A 24932-nucleotide genomic window follows, 5' to 3' on the forward strand; every position below is an offset into this window, starting at 1 on the left:
CAACTACTTTTTTTTTGGAAAAAGCCTAACTATTGTGAATGAGAAAAGCGATCAGATGGCAATGCCTCTAGTTCAAAGTACGATGACCCAATGAGAGCTGGAATTAGTGGGGCCAGCGTAAAGGGGTACCTTAGCAAAGGTAAATCGCCCAGTGAAGCCAGGGCTCTCACTCTGGAGCGAGACAGGGGCGTTGTCTCGGACAGTGGGAAGTCCCATACCGATAGGTCTACCACCCATCAGGTTCCCGCGCCCGCTGAAAAGCGGAGAAGCGGGCACATTACACCAAATGAGCCGGAACAAAAGGTACAAGGCGCACTCAAAACTCCCTCCTACTGGATTGAGGAGTGGACAGCCACGCAAGGCAGACGGTGCTCAAGCTGGAGATGGCGGCCGCTACTCCGATGCCCTTAAAATCATCAGGATGGCGGTTCTTCCATCCAACTATCCGGCTGAGGCCATGGAAGCAGAAATGCTGACCACCCTGCAAGAGGTCATCATGGATGAGGTGCTTAAAGGATGGAAACATCCTTTAACTTTCTCGGGCATCTTTTTCCGATCAGGGCTACTGCTGATTGACTGCAGGGACGAGCAAACGGCATCCTGGGTGGCGGAGACTGCTCCGCGCCTAGCAGGATGGAAGGGACCGGTACTATGCACCAGGCGAGGTGATGACATACCGAGCACGCGCAATATGACTGTGTTTCTTCCGAGATGTGCTGGTAAGACCACAGACTATGTTTTTGGTCTGCTGAAAGCGCAGAACGAAGGTCTGCACCTCTCAGCTTGGAGAGTTATCAGTAGTACCGATGAGGAGGCGGGGCTCAGGCTTAATTTCGTCATCGTTGATGAGTCCTATGCGAAAATCCGCCAACAAGGATATCGGCTGTACTTTAGGTACAGCACGGTTGCGATAAGACCCTGGCTTAAGAAGGGTACGGAGTCTAAGGACGATAAGACAAAAACGGTTGCCGAGGTTAGTACTCCGCCCGTTTTGTCTTCCGGTCTTAAGCCTACCGTCGTACACAAACCGGTTGCCGAGGCTGGCACTCCGCCTGTTTTGTCCTCTGGCCGAGTGGACGACGTCGAGACCAATACGGAAGAGCAGTCCGATAGGGGGGAGCAAACCGCCCTACCAACCACCCAAGAGGTCTTGGAAGGATTTGCCCCTGAGGCCATGGTTGACAAAACCTGCGAAGAGACGGAACCACTCCTGGAGGAGCCGGTTCTATAAACGCATCCCACATGACAATAGCCCAAGTGAACCTGCATGGAGCTATGGCAGCCTCGGCTGTCATCTCGAACAGGTTCATATCGGATAACTTGGGTGCCCTCCTAATTCAGGAACCGTTGGCTTTCAGAGGTGAGGTAAAAGGCCTCTCAGAAAAAGACAGAAAGGTAATTTGGGTCTAGTGAGAGACCCAGGGCCTGTGTTGTGGTAAGAAATGGCATTGACTTCTTCTGTCTTTCAGAATTCCTAACGAGAGATCTCGTAGCGGTGCAGGTCAACTGCACAGCGGGCGAGGTAATCATTGCCTCGGCCTACTTCCCGGGTGAATCGTCCGTGGCGTGGTCTGATAACTCAGTGGAGAGTCTCCACAGAACCCTCTTTGTCCGACCATAGAATTATTAAATTCAAGGTGGGGTTAGTTGTTGGGAATCGTAGAGAGGTACGGAACCCAACAAACGTGATTTGGTCCAAGTATAACGATATTCTCGGATTTAACGCGGAGAGTGTTGTGTATAACAGCGGTGAAAGCGGGTGCAGGGGGATCGAATATAGGGCAGTTATTATGGAGAGCATCATAATAGATGCGTTTCAGGCAAGCTGCCCTCTGACATCCCTGAAGGTTAAAAACAAAAACCCATGGTGGTCCAAGAAACTTTCGTCACTAAGGAGGGTGGTACGGCGACTATTTAACAAAGTCAAATGCACTGGTGAATGGACCGAATACAGGAGAAACCTGACTGAGTACAGTAAGGAAATTATGATTGCAAAAAGGGACAACTTCGGGACATTTTGTGAAAACGTCTTATCGTCTTTGAGTGGATGGTATTTTCCCAGTGCTGCTCCAGCATGGTCCTCAATCACCCAGTCAGGCTGATGAGAGATAGTCTAGCACATGCCTACATCCCGGAAAATGGAGAATCGCACAGGTAGTCATCATACCGAAAGTTGGTAGGAGGGACTACTCCTTGGCGATATCATACAGGCCAATCAGTCTTACCTTCTTCCTACTGAAAGGCATGGAAAAAATTGTGGATAACTACATCAGGACTGTGGCATTAGAGCTCTACCCGTTACACTCGAGCCAACACGCCTACAGAGTTGGTAGATCAACTGACACGGCTCTGTACAGCTTGGTATCGGAGGTTGAGGATGCATTTGCGACCGATGAGGTGGTCCTGTGTGCCTTTCTAGATATAGAGGGTGCGTTTGATAACACCTCCCACGCAAGTGTCACTAGAGCCCTAAACAGGAGGCGGATCGACCCATCGATCGTAAGATGGGTTAGTGCAGTTCTTAGTACAAGATTCGCAGAAACGCAGATAGGCTCACGCAGTATACGACTAGACACGACAAGGCGCTGTCCCCAAGGTGGGGTTATCTCACCGCTTCTATGGAGTCTATTCGTGGACGAGCTATTGGAGGTGCTAACAGAAAAAGGAATACGATGTCAGGAATAAGCGGATGACATCGTAATCATCGCCAGAGGCAAATTCGAAAGCACTCTTGGAGACATCGTCCAAAGAGGATTAACCCTAGCGAGGAAATCGTGTATTAATATGGACTCAACATCAATCCATCGAACACAGCCATTATCCCCTTCACAAGAAGAAGATCGCTCCCAGCCCTGGGTTCCATTACACTCAATGGTGAAGCGGTAGCTAGGGTAGATGAAATAAAATATCTTGGAGTACTATTAGATACGAAACTGAGGTGGAAGAAGCATGTGGACTCCTTGATTGTGAAGGCCACCAAAGCGCTAATGGTGTGCAAACGCCTAGCAGGCAAAACCTGGGGCTGCAGTCCGCACATACTGCGATGGATGTTCACCATAATTGTGAGGCCTGCAACCACTTATGGAGCGGTGGTCTGATCGTCAAGGATCTCCCTGGCCACAGCTGAAAAACAGCTGGTCAAATTGCAGCTGTTGGCCTGTATATGCATCACTGGTGCTATGCGCACGTGTCCAACTGCAGCTTTGGAGGCAATCCTGAACCTCACCCACTTCATTTGGTGGTTGGCACTATGGCCAATAAGACCTTACTGGCCCTAACAAGGCCAGGTTTAGGAAACAGCAAGATATTAAGCGCCCGGCAATTGGATATCATCGGTAGGAAGCTTCCAATGACTCTCCTCCCGAGGGACGATATCATCAAAGGGGTTTATCTTGTGAGACGATTCAAAACAGTTATGTCCAATAAAAGGGAATGGGAGGACTCAACTCTCAAGATAAGCAGAAGCACACAACAATGGTACACAGACGTATCAAAGACAGCAGTTGGTATAGGCGCCGGGATAACGGGCCACGCCTGAAGCTGTCTTTATCCATGGGCCAATTCCCCAGCATCTTTCAAGCTGAAGTCTGATGCTGAGACACCAGAGCACTTACACCTTGACTGCCCGGCGATCGCGAAGGAAAGGGGACAGACAATAGGGACTCTTTATCCCCAAAGAGGAAGCATCGCATGCATCAGCCCTGCAACACTATTAAGATTTCTTAACGTGACGGGGTTGGAGGGTGTGCTGTGATAACTGGAGAGGGCACAATGGACCTTAGGTCGCGGTGCAATCCTCACTATATAATCTAATCTAATCTAATATACAAGCTATGATAGCTTATAACAAGCCAAGATAATTATTAATTAGCTAATAGCTTATTTTGCTGGTCAAATAAAACATGCATATTTTAAACGAAAATTTGAGACAATATATTGAATTTTTTTATGAAAGTGTGAATAAATGCTATAGGGAGATATACTGCTGGTCATAGGTTAGACGCATTTTTCCTCGTTATATTTACTACCACGTATGTTTTAGTTGAGCAAAACATTTCCTTATGAAAGTTCAAACCATGGCCGATAAAAAACTGCACTAACTATGCATTCGAAAACTTTAGAAACTTCGATGCATCCACATGCGCTTTCAGTTGGTCATTGAATTAGACGCTTAACGTTTTTTTGTCTTGTGTAAAAAGGAACAATTGTTTTCATTAATAAAAAAACGTAATATTAAGAAATTTATTGTTTGGTTGTAACAACATTTGGAAAAAATAGGAATATGTAATGGTTTGAGCCTATTGAAATTAATTAAAATAGACTTCTTTCACTCATAAAGACTATTGAATCGAAATATTACCAACAAATAAAGTTCCAGAACTGTTGATAGATGTTTAAATATCTAGAGGAATATAAAAAAACTGTAAACGGTGAAAAACAACACGATGGGATCATAAAATTCTAAGAATTGGTTACAATTCTACTAAGTCGGCATATAAGATCAGAAATGCAAAACATCTTTAGTGTCTGAAAATGATGTAAAATCCACTTCTGAAGGCCATACGCAAAGAAAAACGGCTTCAATTTGCGGAAGAAAACATGCCTTGAAGTGTTCACGCGACTCAATGATCGGTGTTCAGTTGTTTTACTCATGAAAAATGTTTTAATTTGAAGGGGCCAGATGGCTTTCAATACTAATTCATGATTTACGCAAAGAAGAAGTGTGTTTAAACTGCCATCATAAGTGTGGAATGGTACTGGATCCCAGAACAATTAATTTTAGTTTTATTGATCAGAAAATGAACGGTGAGCGCATCAAAACAACATTATAGAAAGTTTTTCTATTGTTAAAAGATCTCTGCAGATTTATCCCATGGATTTTTCAACAAGATAATGCCCCGATTCTTAACGCTCGATTAGTTAAGCCATTTATTTAGATAATATCATGATTTCGCCACCTTATTCTCCAGATGTTAACGTAATTTAAAACGTTTGGAGTTGGCCTTCATGGAAAGTTTATGAAGAAGGAAAGCAATACGAAGATAAAGCACCATTAATTGTAGCAATAACACTTGCTTGAAGTGAGAATTTACTAAATTACATATACTTTCCATATCATTCAAGGACGAAACAGACATATGAAGTTATTGCAAACAAAGAAATATTTTTTATTTATTCCTAATAAGTCTAATATTGACACTCACTAAAAACTAAAGTTTAAAATAAGCTATTTTTCTTTGAAAAATTAATTATTTTACGTGCGTCTATTCGTGACCAAAAAAATCTTTTTAACTGTTCTACAAAAATGTTTGAAAATTAAAAAAATTTTAATTTTTTTTAAATCTGTTGAATATTATCCCTGGAATATCGTTGAATTACCATGGCTTTTGCATATCAACTTTTATTAAATTAAGTCCAAAATAAAAGTTCTATGCTGAATACAATTGTAAAGGGTGATTTTTTAAGAGCTTGATAACTTTTTTAAAAAAAAAAACGCATAAAATTTAACGCATTTAAAATTTGACATTTACTTTTTGAAGATAATTTCATTTAAATGTTGACCGCGGCTGCGTCTTAGGTGGTCCATTCGGAAAGTCCAATTTTGGGCAACTTTTTCGAGCATTTCGGCCGGAATAGCCCGAATTTCTTCGGAAATGTTGTCTTCCAAAGCTGGAATAGTTGCTGGCTTATTTCTGTAGACTTTAGACTTGACGTAGCCCCACAAAAAATAGTCTAAAGGCGTTAAATCGCATGATCTTGGTGGCCAACTTACGGGTCCATTTCTTGAGATGAATTGTTCTCCGAAGTTTTCCCTCAAAATGGCCATAGAATCGCGAGCTGTGTGGCATGTAGCGCCATCTTGTTGAAACCACATGTCAACCAAGTTCAGTTCTTCCATTTTTGGCAACAAAAAGTTTGTTAGCATCGAACGATAGCGATCGCCATTCACCGTAACGTTGCGTCCAACAGCATCTTTGAAAAAATACGGTCCAATGATTCCACCAGCGTACAAACCACACCAAACAGTGCATTTTTCGGGATGCATGGGCAGTTCTTGAACGGCTTCTGGTTGCTCTTCACCCCAAATGCGGCAATTTTGCTTATTTACGTAGCCATTCAACCAGAAATGAGCCTCATCGCTGAACAAAATTTGTCGATAAAAAAGCGGATTTCACATTTCGAACCGAACACTGATTTTGGTAATAAAATTCAATGATTTGCAAGCGTTGCTCGTTAGTAAGTCTATTCATGATGAAATGTCAAAGCATACTGAGCATCTTTCTCTTTGACACCATGTCTGAAATCCCACGTGATCTGTCAAATACTAATGCATGAAAATCCTAACCTCAAAAAAATCACCCGTTAAGTACGGATGCGTCTAACCTATTGTTTGTATGTATATACATATATTATTTAAAAAAATGGGACAAATCCAATGGAAATGGTTTTAACGTTTTAAAGTTCGTTAAAACTTCAACTGCAATTATTTTGACGGATTGAGTTGTGATCGATAATACCAAATTTCAACAATACCCTTGTACGCAGTAATACTCTTAATATTCCAACTTTGACTATTTTCATATCAAATCTTAACATGCAACCGGAGGTTTCCAGAATCGCGATATTAGTTGTTCTCGGGATGCTGAGTATATGTATACACATATGAATGAGCAACTAAATATTTCTCTCAATACTATAACTACCATCAAAGAAGAGTGTAAAGGTTCTTTTTTATACATCTGGTTTTCAAGAAGAAATAAAACGCATATAATTTAATGTTAAGGCCATTTAGCATTAATATAAAGTCATACTTTCGGGCTTGTGGTCCAGCTCGCTTATCTGCAATATCAACGCTCCCATAGTGCCATCGAACTTGTGTACCAAGCTTCATTAAGATATATTCATTACTGTAGACAGTATCATTTGTAAAAATATATTTACAATACTCATAGTTATAGTTAAAAAATAACTTCAATATTGTCATATACAAACAATGACAGTCCATATATACATATATTATTTTAAAATGAGTTACACAAAACTCAATAATGTTCTAGAGCTAAGGAGCTTTAAGCCTCAAATAAAATGTTAATGAAAATCGTTTTGGAGAGCCTACGGTTGCGCCAATGGAAATGTATGTATGTCTTCGAGTACAAAGAATTTCACCAAGTCATACAATTTTCGAATTGTCTGCATAGTATGGCATGCTACCGTAGTGTCTAATAGACTTAGTGTTTTGCATCTTTACAAATATTTATTTTCACTATGTCATTGTTGATTTCATTTCATTATTAACTGTGTGTAGCTTAATTATTTATGGACAGGTAACCACAACAGGAAATAATCAATATGGAAGACAGTAGCAAGAAATATTTATTTTGACACAATTGAATTGAAAGTATACATATGTATATATGTATGTAATGGAAACAACTGTATTCAACTACTTTAAAAGTGGTATGAATACGAAACCCAACTGGTATAACCGTCATAAATACATATTTATATATATATATATATATATATATCGATTCCATGCTGGTTTCAAACAACCATAGCTGTCTAGGTCAATGTACTCCGAAATAACGAAAACATAATAATAATTGTCAGACCAGTTCATTATATCGAATTTTTTGTGAATTCGAGTACTCACTTATAAGTTATTAAATTATTTGTTAAAAAACAACAGAACAATTCAAATTAAAGAAAGTAATGTGCTTAAAAAGCAAATGCACGTACATTTCTACTCGTAAATTTCTATAGCTATTTTAAAAATTTATTAATCGTATTCCTCGTTGGAATACGAAGATTATATTTGATGGCTTCATCCTGAAGTTCAGTCTTCCTGAATATATATTATTTTAAAGTTTTACGTTATTTAGTCGAATTTGTTTAAATAATGTCGACATTTGTATGTACATCTTTTTTGTTCTAATCAATAATTTTAAGTTTTTCTATCAAATTCAATATTTTGCTTGTACTAATTGCATACATAAGTAATACAAAACGTAAAGAAACAGTAATATATCCATTATTAAACTCTCGCAACAAAGTTGCTAAGAGAGTATTATAGTTTTGTTCACATAACGGTTGTTTGTAACACCCAAAACTAAACGAGTTAGATATAGGGTTACATATACAAAATGATCAGGGTGACGAGACGAGTCAAAATCCGAATGTCTGTCTGTCCGTGCAACGGATAACTTGAGTAAAAATTGAGATATCTTAACGAAACTTGGAACACGTATTCCTTGACACGCCCACAAAATGGCGAAAACTAAAAACCTATAAAGTGTCATAACTAAGCCATAAATAAAGTTATAAAAGGAAAATTTGGAATAAAGGATCGCACTAGGAAGGAGCATCATCGGTTGTTTGTATGTATCTCGCAAACCAAAAAAGCTATATAAACCAAACTTTCTGTAGTCGGTTCTCCTACGTACCCCACCACACACCATGAAAATAGTTGAAATCGGATAAAAACCTCCCATACAAAGGTTAGGTTGAAAATTACTAAAAGTGGGTTAACTCACTAACGGAAAACGTCAGAAATACTAAATTTCACAGAAATAATAGCAGAAGGAAGCTGCACTGAGATTTTTTCACAAAATGGAAAATGGGCGAATCATCGCCCACTAATGGGCCAAAAACCATATCTCGGGAAGTATTCGACAGATTTCAATGAAATTCGGTATATAACATTTTCTTGACACCCTGATGACACGTGTGAAAAATGGGCGAAATCGGTTCACAACCACGACAACTTCCCATATAACTCATTTTTGAATTCCATCTTATTCCTTCACTTTATAATATATACTAGAGCTCTTGGTATTCGACTAATCGACTAACCGAATTAACCGAATAGGGCATTATTCGAATAATAATATTCGGTTTGCACTATTGGGATAGTCGTCAGTCATCGAATATTCGAATAGTGTAAGTTCATTAAATTTCTATTCTATTAGCGGTTACAAACCGGATATTCGAATAATCGGTTTTCAGGTTAATCGAATAATTTTAAGAGCCCTAATATATATATAATGAAGATAGCAAAATAAAACTTTACACAAATACTGTATATGATCTGTGGCATCACTTGTGAAAAATTTGTCGAAATCGGACTATAACTTTTCAATGCCGCGGATATCGAATATGAAGAACTCAGTCCCCATGGTAACTTTTCACCGAAAATTTCGGTAAATCTCTCAGGTATCTTAATTTAATTCAGAGGAAATATTTTTTTTCTAATAGTGTGTCTCTGTACCAGAAAATGTTAAAATCGGGTCATAACTTCCCTGATATATGAATATATGAGAATACCTAATTATAGGATTTTCAAAAATACGATGAGCTTAATAACTTATAAATCGGTTAATATGTGAAATATATTTATGCCGAATATATGGGACAAATTGTGTGTTTTCTTAATAAAAATATAGCAATAAATTGGAGCAATTGGAGTATAAAATGTTCGGTTGCCCCCGAACTTAGCCTTTCCTTACTTGTTTAATTCTATTTTTATGTAAAAATCTGTTTAATACTAAAAAAATCTGTTTTTATCACGATTTTATCTTATTTATGTCTTTCATGTTGTTCGGTATTCCGAGTACTTACAATGTTTGTTATTTAAGGTATTCAATGTAAAAAATAGCTTGTTCGTTATAAGCGGTTTTCGTGAAATCGAATATTCGTTATTTCGGAAAACTACTGTACTTACATTCTCTGGAACCTCTTTATTTTGTATATTTTTATGGCCTCTATGATTTTATTGAACAAATACTGATTTAATTTTAGTCAGGCTATTTTAAGTTCAGGTTATGGATGCACACACACATACATTGATCATTTGCGGCATGAGTGAGTATGTTAAAAGCTGATCTAAAGCAAGTAAGGAAGGGCTAAGTTCGAGTGTAACCGAACATTCTATACTCTCGCACTTTATTTGTTTATTTTATTAATATTATATAACAAACAATTTGACCCACATATTCGGCATATGTATGGTATAAAGAAAGTTGGAAAATCCTAATATTAGGTATATGGGAGTTAGGGGAAGTTATGACCCGATTTCACTAATTTTTGGCACGAAGACATGTTATTAGAAGAAATATATTCCCTCTGAATTTCTTCAGAATATCTGAGAGACTTACCTATATTTTCGGTAAAGAAGAAGAAGAAGCTCTGAACTGCTTGTGAACCGATTTGGCCTATTTTCATAACTTATCATTAAGAGCAAGTAATATATTATGAACCGAATTTCATTGAAATTCGTCGAGTAGTTTCGGAGATATGGTTTTTGACCCATAAGTGGGCGGAACCACGCCGATTTAACATTGTGTACATCAGTTTGAGTGCAACTATTCTGAAGCATCTTTATAATGAAATTTAAGGTTTCTGGTGGTTCTTACTGAATTAAAGCATTTTTAGTAGTTTTCAACAGAACCTTTGTATGCGAGGTGGGCGCGTTTATTCGATTTCTTCCTTTTTTGAACTGTATAAGGAAGTAGCTAAAAGAAACGGCTCTAGAGAGTTTCGTTAATATATCTTTAGTAGTTTACGATATATGTACAAAAAACTTAGTAAGGGGCAGGATCACGCCCATTTTCCTAAAAAATTACATCCAAATATGCCCCTTCCTAGAACGATCCTTTGTATCAAATTTCATTAATTTCATAGCTTAATTTATGGCTTAGTTATAACTCTTTATAGGTTTTCGGTTATCGCTACTTTGTGGACGCGGTCCGATTTCGCCCGTCTTCGAACTTAACCATCTTATGGTGCCAAGAAATACGTGTACCAAGTTTTATCAAGATATCTAAATTTTTACTCAAGTTACAGCTTGCACGGACAGACGGATGGACAGACAGACATCCGGATTTCAACTCTACTCATCACCCTGATGACTTTTGTATATATAACCCTATATCTCACTCGTTTAGTTTTAGGACTTACAAACAACCGTTAAGTAAACAAAACTATAATACCCTCTATAGCAACTTTATTGTGAGAGTATAACAATATCTGCAATACGGTGCAGGCGGTCCATACGACTTATCACCCGATATTATAAGATCAGGTGTATGTTCAGTAGAAGCATGCGTATTGCATGCGCCCAGAGGGATTTTCAACGGTGAATAAGGTAACATAGGCAACATAAATGGCAAATTTAAATCCCCCCACGGCAGCGTTGATCCACCACTGTTTCCTTTATTTTAATAATAATCAGCTTATTACTTTCAATAAAAAACACACACAATTGTAATCACATAAACAAACAACCAAATAATGGAAATAGAAAATGCCAGTCATTTCAAGAGCGAAAGCAGAGCATCTTAATTCTTAGCATTGTCATTAAATTTCCGTATATATTGCTTATATATGTATATGTATATAGCTGTGACAAGTTTCTATCACAAAATTTTACTTTAACGTGACTTTTGTAAATACTTCCACATTTATACGTATGTATGTAGGAAGGGTTTTAATTCATCAGAGTATGATTATGAAATGATCAGAAATCATACAAATCAACTTGTTATTTTCCACAAAAAAACTGTGTACCTAATTGAAATGAGAAGCATCAGATGTGAATCGCCTATGCCTCAGCAGCTTCTTTTCTGATAGAGTTTCGTATTTGCATTCCTACGAAACGTTTTTCTATCGGCTCTTTGCCATGGACTTTAACAGAGTTAACTAGTGCGATTTGTTAGATTAGGCACAATCCTAGTATGAAATTCGGGAAATTATTTTTAGGTGTTGGCAAACCACAGATGCCCTTAACTACCTATTGTATTATAGCTTAATTGGTTTCGTTTAGGTTTTCCCATTACGGCATTATGTGGACAATAGCGTAAAAACATAAGCTTTCAAATATTGCTTCAAAAATATTGATTTAGTACTATTAAGTTTTTTATTAATGAAACAAGTAAGGAAAGGCTAAGTTCAGATGTAACCGAACATTTTGTACTCTCGCAATTTGTTTATTTAATTTTATTAATATAACAAAAAAATTGACCCACATATTCGGCATATATATGGACTTTAAATTGAAAGTTGGAAAAATTAATATAATATTATTTATGGAGATAGGGAAGTTATGACCCGGTTTTACTCATTTTTGGCATGGAGACATATTATTGGAAGAAAAATATTCCCTCTGAATTTCTTCAAAATATCTGAGAGACTTACCTATATTTTGGTACAAAAATTGTTAGAAGCGCTGAGGTCCACATATTCGGTATATAAACTTATGTGTTGAAAACTTATGGAACGATTTCGATTTTCGATTGCGAAGCCACTCTTTAAACGCAGTATTTTTGCAAAGTTCTGTTCCGATATCTTCACTAGTGCTTACCTTATATATTGTAAAGTAAACCATTTAGATCCACTTCAAAGTTCTGGTATATAGTAAGTAGGCGTGGTTGTGAACCGATTTGGACTTTTTTCACAACACATCATTAGGAAGCCAGTAATATATTATGAACCGAATTTCATCGAAATTGGTCGAGAAGTTTCGGAGATATGGTTTTTGACCTATAAGTGGGCGGAACCACGCCCATTAAAATTTTGTATACCATTTTGAGTGCAGCTCTTCTGTACCCTCTTTATAATGAAATTTAGGATTTCTGGTGGTTTTCCTTACTGAATAAAAACATTTTTAGTAGTTTTCAACACAACTTTTGTATGGGAGGTGCGTATAAGGTAGTGCCTAAAAAAGGCTTCAGAAAGTTTCCTTGATATAGCTTAAGTAGTTTACGAGATATGTACAAAAAACTTACTAGGGGGCGGGGCCACGCCCACCTCCCCAATTACTTCAATAGCTTAGTTTATGGCTCAGTTATAGCTCTTTATATGTTTTCGGTTATTGCCATTTTGTGGGTGTGGCAGTGGTCCGATTACGCCCACCTTCGAACTTAACCTTATTATGGTGCCAAAATATACGTCTTCCAAGTTTCATCAAGATATCTCAAGTGTGTCTTATGCAATAACCAACTGAAAGCCTAAGTGGATACATCGAAGTTTCTATAGACTTCGAATGCTCAGTCATGCTTTCAGAAAGCAAACAACTATGAGCAATTTTTTTTAACGAACATGGTTTGAACTTTCATAAGAAAAAGGTTTTGGTCAACTAAAACATACCTGGGGTAGTATATGGAAACTTCGAAAATCGAAGAATACAATTTTTACTTATGACTCAATCTCCTAAAAAAATTAGTTTGCTCCAATACCCAGAAAAAATTCGATTTTGTCGTATAGTGTTATGATGTTTTATTACAATTTAATTTATAACTTAATAACATATCGAGCCTTTACCGCCATTTTAGCGTAAGCGACAAAAACCAAACTTTAGGAGAAGGTTTTTTTAAATACTTTTAACCATTAATGTGGTAGTAATTTAAAATTTCTCATACATTAATGCTTTTCAGACATTTACATATATAATTGAAAAAAAATTAAATTATTACCACATTAATGGTTAAAAGTATTTAAAAAAAAACCTTCTTCTGTAAAGTTTGGTTTTTGTCGCTTACGCTAAAATGGCGGTAAAAGCTCGATATGCAAACGTGTTTTTCTCCGATTTCTTGATTTAAGAAAAACCGTAACATCGAAAACAACACTAGTAGGTGTTTTAACTTTGTTCTAGTACCGTAATAGTAGTAGTTTATTATAAAATACAAACCTACACACATTCTTAAAATATGTATATATATATATATATTTAATGCAGTTAGAAAAACTTTGCACTAAAAATACACATAAAATAAGATTGTAACACTCGTAAGGCGTGAGTACCGCGTATATTCGACTTCCAGCGTGGGATTATGAAGATATGATGGGCAGCATATTGTAAAAACACCCTAATTGAGTCAACAAATGTTTGCGGTCTAAGCTTGTTGTATGTTTTTTTTATACAGAATGGAGAGTCAAAAAAAAAAAAAAAACAATCAGCACAGTTTGAGCAAATACCAAGGGAACACTAAAGCGCTTTTTCAGTACTCGCTCAGTACCACCCCTCTCTCCAACTAGCCTAAATTGAAGCGGAACTGATTAGCAGACAATATGTCAACTGCTCGGTGTAAACGGCTTTGGCTGCCTGCTTAAATATTATGCGGAAGCCAAATATCCGTTACCTCACGAGAATCCTTCAGCTATTCTGTTGAATACCGAGGGGGTGTGATATGGTAAGCACTGCTGGTAAGTAGTTGTAGCGGTGATAATGATTGCCGAACAGTAGAACAACTCTCATGGGGGGTATGAAATATGGGCCGAGCACTTGTGGCGTTGTAAGAAAAAGTCATGGCAAATAAACGGATACATGTGTCGGCAATATTTGTGCTCATTGCTGTGATAATCATCTAAAATTCGTTTGATATGCGTGTAACTGTGCTTTATTGTTGTTTGCTCAAATGACATCCGCGTCAAGAAGACATTACAGGGTCGTTTAATTCACGGCTCGTCACTGTAGAAGCTTGCTGCCTTTTGACGTCTTACTTCCTAGCTACATAGCTCATATATGTACAGAGTTTTGCTTGTCTCACAGTGTTGTGTGTTGTGTGTTATCCTCCCGCATTGAAACAGGACCTGCTGTTCACTCGGCAGTTCGTTGGCAAATTCAACATCGCTACTAAGCAACCCCCGAGCAAATCGCACCAGCACAAGGAGGTTCAACAAATGCCTACGGGTTTTCTGTCACCACCACCCTTTTAATTCCCACTGTGCTTTGTTACATGAGCCACTCTCCAAGCTTCATATCCAAGTTTTCGTAAGGGTCATATTTGTGCTCGTATATATTCGAGTGTTTATGGACATACGCATACGAAGCTCTGACTAGGGGAGATGTTTATCAATTACATAGCGCGTTGAAAATCATGGACATGAATTAAATAAATGTCATATTCGGTTTTCGTCATGTTCAATGATTTGATAAATAAATATCAGTGCTCAGTATCGGTACAAATAACTCAAGTAGATTTCGCTGTTTACCTGAGTGGTAAATATTATTTTACGGGAATTGTAAACAATTATAAGGACCGAGTATACCAGCACTGTACTTTCAAACAAATACATCAAAGAGGACTTCATTTGTAACCACCCTTCAGTAATACAATTAGTTAGACTAAAAATTATCGACAAAAACGAAACTAGTCCGAAAATGACAATTCTCATACTATTATAGGACAGTATTTAATGTATTTTTCATCTGGCATAATCGAATCCCTATCGAAGAGACTTTAGCTGCGTTTGCGCTAATGGGGGGGAATACTCACATAGATGAGATATCAAGGGCTTTCTCTATAAGCCGGGATAAACAATTATGATTCTTTCCGGACAACGATTTTTTTCAAGATCTCCGAGTCAAGAAGGAGCAAAAATGTGGCCTCAAAAAAGAGAGGTCTCCTTGCAGGATGCAGCAATTATTCGCAATGGGCATCTGTTTAGTATAATGACACATCCAAGTCAACATACAGTTGAACTTCCATAACGCGACCTTCTCTAACTCGAAGATCTCCATAACTCGAACTTTTGAATTGGCAATAGATGGCAAATTTCATACAAATTTTCTTCCATAAATCGAACTTTTCTACCTGAGCATAATACAAAATTTAAAGTTTTACTGTTGAGGCAGAATTTTAAAAAAAGAGGCGAACACTAAATATAAAATTACACTTATGGATTACATAAATTATGTAATAATGGCATGGTATACAGACGTCAATAGCCTAAAACAATAACAAACTGCAACAAGCAAAATTACAGAAAACATGTTTTAACGTATGTATGTACATAAAACTTGATGCGAAGTAAATAAATAAAACTGTTTATAAATCTAAATTTCACAACTTTTTGAAAAATTTGATGTTTTGGTCAAAACTTTTATAACTCGAAGTTTTTTTGTGGAATATGGGGAGTTAGGGAAGTTCATATGATGTCCATATATTACAGTTCAAAAATTAACATCGAAAAGGGACAACAACAATTGCTACTTCCTATATACATATGTATCATTAGATAATTTTTGGTCTTTAAATGCAGATATCAACATACAGCTTTCACTTTATATTTCATATATCGGTCAATATAGAAGTTATCTTAACAACCTTTGGGTCCATATTCTGCGTGGAGTGGTTTTCGACTATTATATGGACGAATTGTGTGGGCTATCTTACAAAATTAGGTGGAATTAAATATTTTTATTTTAAGCATATTAAAGTGTGATAATTTAGCTGTGTACTTGTTTAAAATATATAATTCGGGTTGTATACACGACTGAAAAAAGCCATAATTTTAAAACTTTAATAATGATATCAGGAGAAGACAAGTAAAGAAAGGCTAAGTTCGTTCTAACCCAATATTTTATACTCTCGCAATTCATATATATAATGTTATTAAGATAACAAGCAATTTGCACTGAGGTCTTCATAACATTTGTTTGGAAGGTGGGCGTGGTTATTATCCAATTTTTCTTATTTTTGTGGTGTATTGTTTTGGTGTTACAAACAACCGTTAGGTGAAAACAACTCTATGGAACATGTTGCTAGAGTTTTAGTCCTTTCTAAAACAATAGCATTTATTATTTTCTGGAGAATATATATCTTTTAATATTGCATTCGGGAACGGCGAACTAGTCATATACATACATATGTATGTACATATGTATACTCAATCAAGTACGATCAATACAACATACCATACATTTGCATGACAAAGTCTCAGCCACTCTAGCATATCATCAATAGTTGAAACTTCTGATTGTTGGTTTCCTTTACAATTTAAGTATTATGCAATTTAACATATAATATTAAAGAGCAGGTATTGAGAACATCTTCACATAAATTCATACACATACATACATATCTACATAAATAAACAACTACATACAAATGTAAATAGACGATTTTGTGTGTGCTCGTATGTAGTAAATGTGGCGGCTCTCTTTGCGGCTGTTTATCTGCTGGTGTATCGGTTGGACTACCGTCGCAATGGTGCAGACGTCTCTCGGCGGCATTTAAGGTATCCTAAGTGGAAGTTTAACGAGGTTGACACGTGCACGCCCTTAATTTGTTTACAAATCACTTCAGATACGTTATACGCACGAGTACTCGCCACTACTACTACTACATACATTACCACTATGCGGCGTTCCAGTGTGAGTACACATTACATGATCTATTAATGAATCGTAGCGTGCGTACGTAAGTGGATCGCTTTTGGATGCACATGTGCCGTATGCAGTATGTGTTTCTACCACACATCTTCAAACTGCCTTTAGTCCCTTACGACAGGTAGGTTTATGCTAGCCGGCCCCGGCACATGCAACACCACTGGGTCATCGTAAGCGAACACAGTGAGAGGTTGCTATCGACCGCCGAGCAGTGGGTAATGGACGACGTGCGTTGGACGACGCCCGACGTTCGTCTGACGATTGGCGGTCGCTCAATTGTTCTATGCACTCTTGACTTCGACCACGATCTCGGATGATAGGTCATGCAATGCTGTTTGCTTTGCTGATGTGATGATGCGGTGATTTAACGTGTGATACAGGCGCCCGATGACTGACAACGAGGGTGACGATATTCGCTGCCATCTACTTCTATTAGCCAATCAGAGCATTTCTTTACCAACCTACTGGTGCCAAACATTGCTGCTGGCAAGGTGGCAGTATTTGTGGTTTTTACACTAATTTACCCACGTACATATATTCATTCAAACTTTATTGGTGCACAGTTAGCATATAGAGAAATAAATATACAAATGTTCAAAGGCAAACACAAAACATCGAAGCTAAGTTTATATAAGTAATTTACTTAAACCTATGTTTTCGCTATTTTAATAGGGGTATTCAGAATCTGGTGCAAATGGTCTTGCATCCTTGCAATTGCAACTTAGCAATCATATTTTTGCTTTTACACTAACAAAATGTTCAGGGATGCAATTGCTACACCCTTGCAAATAAGCAACACTTAAACACCTTTGTATTGGTGCAACACTGGATTGCAAATTGTTAGCTGTTGTCAAAAATGAAAAAAAAAAAAATGTCATAAAAATGAAAAAATTGAATAATCTTGTTAAAAGGGAAAAAATAGAGAAGGGAATAATAAAAAATGTAACGAAAATGAAATTAAAAGTGTACTGGATTAAATTAAATTGCAAAAAAGACGCTCACAGTTGATGGGAAATATAAGCAATTGTACAAATATATAAATATATACAAATATAAGCAGAGGAACCGTTGAAAGACACTTCTACATTCGAGAGAGCCTGCAATAGCGGACTAATAGAGGATACTTGCTTTTAAAGGTTTAATTCACTGAATCGACTACGATAAATGTAACCATTTTAATGCATTATTTAATAACCTATAAAGGCAGTAATTGTTAAGAGTCCTATATTTAGGACTTGTTTAACGCTTTATTAAATAGAATACATGAAAAATTTAGAACATTTTATTTTCAGTTGCTTAATAACGCTTTGCTGTCCCACACTTGTGCTTTGGAATGCTTTCGAATTTAAATCTATCCATATTGTATGTCACCACAATAACCAAATAACAACACTTGAAAATCGTATTACATTATTTAGCGCCCTTAGTGAATATAAATGCTACTTATGCACCAAGTCCTTAGAAATATTTTCCATTCAAACAATATTGATGATCTTTACAAAAAAGATAAAACCTTATTCCAAATTTTAAACGAATCAGATAGAAGTCAAAATTGAGTCATATAGGTTTGTTACATTCGTCAAGCAATTCCTCAGATATGGTATTTGAACCAAAAGAGGGCGACGCGACGCCAGTATTCAATTTGTATACCAATCTGAGCGCAGTTCTTTTATACTGTGTTCGGTCCGACATTGAAAACATATTTTCATAGCAAAAATGGATTTTAGTTCTAAAACAGTTAATATTTGTTTACATTTTCAAAAGAATGGAGACAAAACAAAAGTCCAAAAAAAGAAATTCGTGGGATGAAAAGGAGGAAGCGCTCCTAATTGAATTGTAAATATGTAATACCCCTGACAGACGGCGGCGTTATTTCGGAATAACTGCTTTAATCGGGGTTAATTCGAGAGTTATCTCAGTTAACTCCGTTTGCTAATTCCCATTTAATCCTTAAAAATTTTAGAGAGTTAGTGGGAGTTCGGGGCATTTTCGTTGGCAACATTGTTAAACATGGCCGCTTTTTATCTATTGTGAATGAAAATATGCAATACTGACAGCTGTTGTTCAATTAAATGTAAACAAAAACATGTGCATGCTAATTTTTTCTAAGATGGAAGTTCTAATAATAACGTATTTATGTCTATTTTTTTAATAATTAGTTATTTTGTACTATTTGTGCGGCTAACAACCGCAATAATTGCTTTCTATCCAATTTTATTTAACCAAAATGGAAATATTATTGCCAATCAGCTGTTATGGGAGTTTATAACTCGCTTTGCTGCCGTCTGTCACCCACAAAATTGGATCTGATTAAAAGCGAGTTAAAAAAATAATAATGTGTAAGCGTCCGAAAATAATTGTATTAATTTGTAGAGGCCGAAAACACAGATCCATTTCGTAGGCAATCATGTTCTCAAAAATTATTCTTACGCTGCTGGAATTAATGATATTTAATTAAAAACTTTGGCATCAGTAGAAACCTATACAAACTTTTGTCCAACATAATTTAATCGGCGTCCCAAGTTCCTTTATACCTAATATGATTAAATGTTGTTTGTTCAACTCTTCTATCATTTTTGTAAGGCAAAGGTGCTGGTTAGTAAAAGTCTCGATCAATTCTATTGAAGAATCATTGTTGCGCAAGATGTGTATCTAGTTTTTCAAAGCCAATACCTTCATTATTACAATTTTCTTGTCGTGATTCTATAAAACACGAGCATTAATAATAATTATAAGCAAATATTAATGATTCTAAAACATACCATTCTCGTTGCTCAAAATTTAAACAAACAAATAAATTTGTGAACTGTCAATCAAAACGCATCGAAAACACATGATGTCGGTCAGAACGACTTTGGTTCCACAATCCACAAATTGTTTTTTTCAAGATGTTTTCAATGTCGGTCCGAACGAAGAGCATAAAGAGCATAAATTGATCCGTTACATATAGTCCATTCATACTTGTTTTATTAAGAGGTTTGGCAAACACTCCGATATATTTCCACGACTTTGATTCCTAAAATTTTTGAGAATATATAAAGTTCCCAACTTTCTTAGTTTGACTATTTTAGTTAACAATATACTTTCCAAGCAAGTCAGTACTTTTAAATGAGCTTGATGAAAGCTATTATTAAATATGCGCACAAAATGGGTAGAAGAAATCTAAATAAGATTATAATTCTCACTCTATTTAACTTGCTTAATTTCGTGTTTCTAAGAAATTCTTATGAAAAAATGCGTGTACAGTTGAATAGCAAGTGTTGTGCAAGTTTATTCATTTTCTAAAATAAATTTTAACGGTGTAGTATAAGATATGGAGAGAGATAAAAGTCTCCCTTGGCGGAAACAATGCTATTTCAGAAGCGTCTGCAACTGAATAGTTACTAAAATGGGTTGCCACTGATGCTGTAGTCGCTTTTGGTGAGGCTGCCATTGATGCTTGCTATACTTGTTGCTGTAAAAATAATCACATTGTACATATGCATGTATGTATACACACAAGTATTTTTATATAAATGGTATAGATTCGAATAAGGAGAGGTTCTTGTATAAGCCCATACAATGCTGCAAATATTCGCGCAGTTTAGACAATTCTGTAGGCTTACTTTTTTGGGTGTGGCCATTTTTTCCTTTTAGCGTTTGCCTGCTTATGTACACTTATTTGACGTGGTTTATGCCGTCATCCGTCCTCTGTCATCGTCAATCCATGATTTTTATTTCGAAATATGTGCATTTAAATATGTGAGTAGATTTACTCCTTATGTCCATGTATTTCTATACATACTTACATTTGTACATAGATACATACATCCACCACATTCCACCAAAATGGCTTATACTATAATTGTAAAAGCTTTTACATATGTACACACATACCTACATGTACGTACATACATATATTTATGGAATATAAAATTTAATAAGCATTTTAATACTATACTATTCTATACATACACATAACTTGAATTTGAAATTTTGCTGCGAACAAAGGCAAATGTATGCAAAAAAAAAAAAATAGTGTCATTCGATACTATAAACCTATTTACAGTTATAGTTTCACATGGACTTTGTCATAAGAATTTGGTATCATCCTAATAACAATATACGGCAAAATCGACTTTTTTCTGGGTATTGGGTCAAACTAATATTTTCAGGAGACTGGGACACTGTCATATAAGGTTCTCGAAAAAGTTTTATATACCGTTGAATTAAGAAACAAATTAGATTTTATATATAATTTGGATTTTTTAGTAGCCATATCCTGCAATTAATTATATTTCTTTTAATTCTTATTCCAAACTTCGACTCCAAGTATTTAAATTTTGGAGGCTAAATTCGGAGAATACAATTACTTTACTTATGACTCAATCTCCCGGAAAAAATTAGTTTGGTCCAATACCTAATCGAGTGAAGTGCAATGTATTGCTGTGTAATGTAATGAATTGCAATTACATAAATGAATTTTAAGTTTTTAAACCGGTCAAACATTCTGAGCAAAAGCTTATTCGTGTAGTAAATATCATATTCTTATGTAAAAGTAGCCAGAAAATAGAGCAGTTGTAAAGTATCTCCCTTTTTCGACAAAGCCGACATATTTGACTTTGCTAAGAAGTAACTGATGACACTGATGACACTAATGATTTAATATTTGAAACCGATATGATTTTTCTTACCATTCTCATTACCAGATTTTCAATGTTTTTGGAATTCACGTTATTGCGATTAAGAACAAAACTATTACGTCACTGTTGTGTACATATGTATGTATATCTAAAAAAGTAAAGATTGAACTAAAAACAACAATATGCTGGTTGGTGTATATGACTGCAGTCTAATGTGTTTATCATATTCATACATTAGGAGTACTTAACGATGGTCATTAATAAATAATATTCAGTATTTATATTTAATTTGAGACTTTGAGTAAAGGTCCACATTTTATCCATGATAAACATCAGTTTAACGTTGTTAGCTATTGGGAAATGTTTAGAGACTAAATTGTTTCTAAAATTATATTACAATTCATATCAGTATTTTTAGATAGCGTTTCGAAATATCCAACAAAGTCACACCTTCACTAGCAATAGTTTAAAATATATTTGATTCTTGATCTACAGTGCCCTGAATTTAAATATCGAAAATAGCAAAACAATGAACGAAGTTTGCGACTACGGAGAGGTCACGAAAGTTACACAAACCCGTTAATTTTTAGTGAAAAATAGCACAAGATTCAACATGTTGCCTACTACTAAGTGCTCCAAATATGTACCACATAAATAAATATAAATATGTATGTACATATGTATGTACATATTTATTTCGACTCATGAAGCATTACCAATATCCCTCACTCTCTAAGTACTGGATAACTATAGTGAAGTGAGAAGCATTGTTTGATGTAATTCTCTACCTTGGCTAACAAGTATGCGTGCATAAATACATAATCAAACGTACAATTTTTAGTAAACATTTACCTTTATTCACGATATTAATGAGTTTCTGCGAATTGATTGATATTTGCATTTACATAAATTTTGTTCTGAAATTTTCCGAGCAGTCATGAGTTAAGAATTATATGTCTCACCACTGACCGAATAGTTATATTTTTGTAAATGGCCGGTATGAAATGCTATATCAAAACATACTTGAATTACAAATAAAAGCTTAATTTTTGACCAGCGAAAAGCTGTTTATATATAATTGACTAGTTTTTGTCCAGCAATGGAATCAAGCCTTTGTTAGATTGACTCTACCTTATGAAATAATGTAGTCCTCTTGGTGTTTGAATTACATACTTTTAATATGACCAAAATCATATTTTTTCTCATTTACATCATTTTACATGCTTAGGGATGTGCTGATCAATTTGCTCTTTACGCAGCGCTCCATATTATTGTTCATTCGCCGTCGCTAACGCTAACATGAGGTAACGTTATAAAAGTATATTTATCTCCCCCAACCCTTCATTTACTATCACCCTACTTCTAAAAGTTACTTCACGTATACTCACTGTATAAAGTTAAGCTCAATGAAAAACGCAACACACTTTTATTTAAATCAAAAATTAAAAATTGTCGTGACACAGAACCTTTTATGAATAAGTTGTCCTGTATACCGCATATGAGGATTCTTCTAAACAATTTGCAGTCGCATACGATGAAATCGTTAACGCATTCTTTAATTTTCAAAATTACTAATCGTCAGATTATTCCTAACAATTTTATTAACCATTTAATTAAAAAAATGCGAATGTATTAAATTAAATATATTAAAAAAAATAAAACTATTTTAAATGTTTTTCAGATATTAGGTTACATTGCTATTTTATTGTTAAGATTGAATTAAGCCAAAAAGTAAATGCACATTTTCTTCAAGAAAAGACAGTTACTATTAACGTATGTATTTATATTAAAATAGCCACATACCCAAAGCGGATGTCTGCTAAATAGAAATGCTTCCTTTTGATAAGCGTTTGAAGACAATCAAAATAAAATGTTATATCTGCCATAAATTTTGTATTACCTCTGTTACTCTATCTAACACTGTGCCTAATTCTATGTTTGTGAAATTACAATATTTTTAATATTTTCCAAAACAGTATATTGGTTATTTAGTGCAAGGTAAAAAAATTGAGACAGCTAATTAGAAAGAGTTATTCCATTATCATAATGTTTATCTGAAAATATTGTATATCCTCATATTTTTATAAATATTCATAAAATTGAAATATGAAATTATATTAATATGTTTTCCGATGTTATTTAATAGTCTTTATGTTTAAATAAAATAAGCCAATCTGGAAATACGGGTTTTGGTGGGAAAATATAATTTGTTTTTAAATACAGTGGGACTTCTCTAACTCGAATCACCATAATCCACAAAAACTCTTCGAGTTAGAGGGAATTCGAGTTATAGAATTTTCATTAAAACATACAAATTTTCAAAAGCCTGTAAAATATAGATTTATACACAGTTTTAATTATTTAGTTTGCATAAAGTTTTATGTGCATATGTTAAAACATGTATTGTGTAATTTCGTTTGTTGCACTTTGCTATTGTTTGACATGATTTATGCAATCCATAAATGTAATATTTTTTTTGTTCGCCTACATACGATATAGAGGGACTGTGTTAAAATTCTGCCTCGATAGTAAAATTTTAAATTTTGTATTATGCCCTGGTCGAAAATTTTGGTTAATGGAAGGAAATTTGTATGAAATTTGACTTCTATTGCCAATTCAAGAGTTCGAGTTATGGAGAACTTCGAGTTAAGGAAGTTTGAATTTTGGAAGTTCAACTGTATATGTGTGTCATTTCTAATTAGCTGTCAACAACTGTGTATACATACATATGTACTTACAGTTTACTATAATTCTGCATTCGTATTGAATGAATGCGCTAACATGTCCTCTAACACATACGCATACGCATCGACTAAAATACGCTCATACTTCCTTCAAAAACACAGATTTGTGAAAAACGTGTTCAAAATTTCAAGTTCCCAACTCAGCGCTCCGAACAACTCCTTCTTCTAACTGCTGTACTTTAAAACGACTTCGAAATTTTAAAAATTACTTTACTACCATAGTCTATATATGTTAAAGCAATTAAGAAAATACACAGAAATTATTTTTTATATGATTTCTAAAATATGAAAACCGTACATTTACGTATTTGTATGTAGGATAAGGGGGGTACATTTGACACTTAATTTTCAAACCCCAATTTTATTAGAGAAATGTTTCTTAAAATGTATATTCAAGAT

The 24932-nt window shown here is 35.5% G+C and overlaps 1 protein-coding gene across 7 annotated transcripts in view; it reads left to right on the top strand.

The window, feature by feature from the left end:
• Positions 1 to 5245: 5245 nt before the first annotated feature.
• Positions 5246 to 24932, top strand: part of LOC105218986 (protein apterous) — a 75176-nt gene continuing 55489 nt past the window's right edge. For 5 of the 7 annotated variants that reach the window (XM_054235145.1, XM_054235144.1, XM_054235146.1 and 2 more), the window contains exon 1: positions 5247 to 5446. Coding sequence is in view for 2 of the 7 variants with exons in the window: in XM_054235149.1 (XP_054091124.1) it covers positions 5432 to 5446 (15 nt within the window). In the remaining 5 variants the exon portion in view is untranslated. Of the gene's footprint in view, positions 5447 to 24932 lie in introns of all 7 variants that reach the window. The other 2 variants (XM_054235148.1, XM_054235150.1) reach the window with 1 other exon arrangement.

The sequence above is a fragment of the Zeugodacus cucurbitae genome, chromosome 6 (assembly GCF_028554725.1).
Source record: "Zeugodacus cucurbitae isolate PBARC_wt_2022May chromosome 6, idZeuCucr1.2, whole genome shotgun sequence".
Lineage (NCBI taxonomy): Eukaryota > Metazoa > Arthropoda > Insecta > Diptera > Tephritidae > Zeugodacus > Zeugodacus cucurbitae.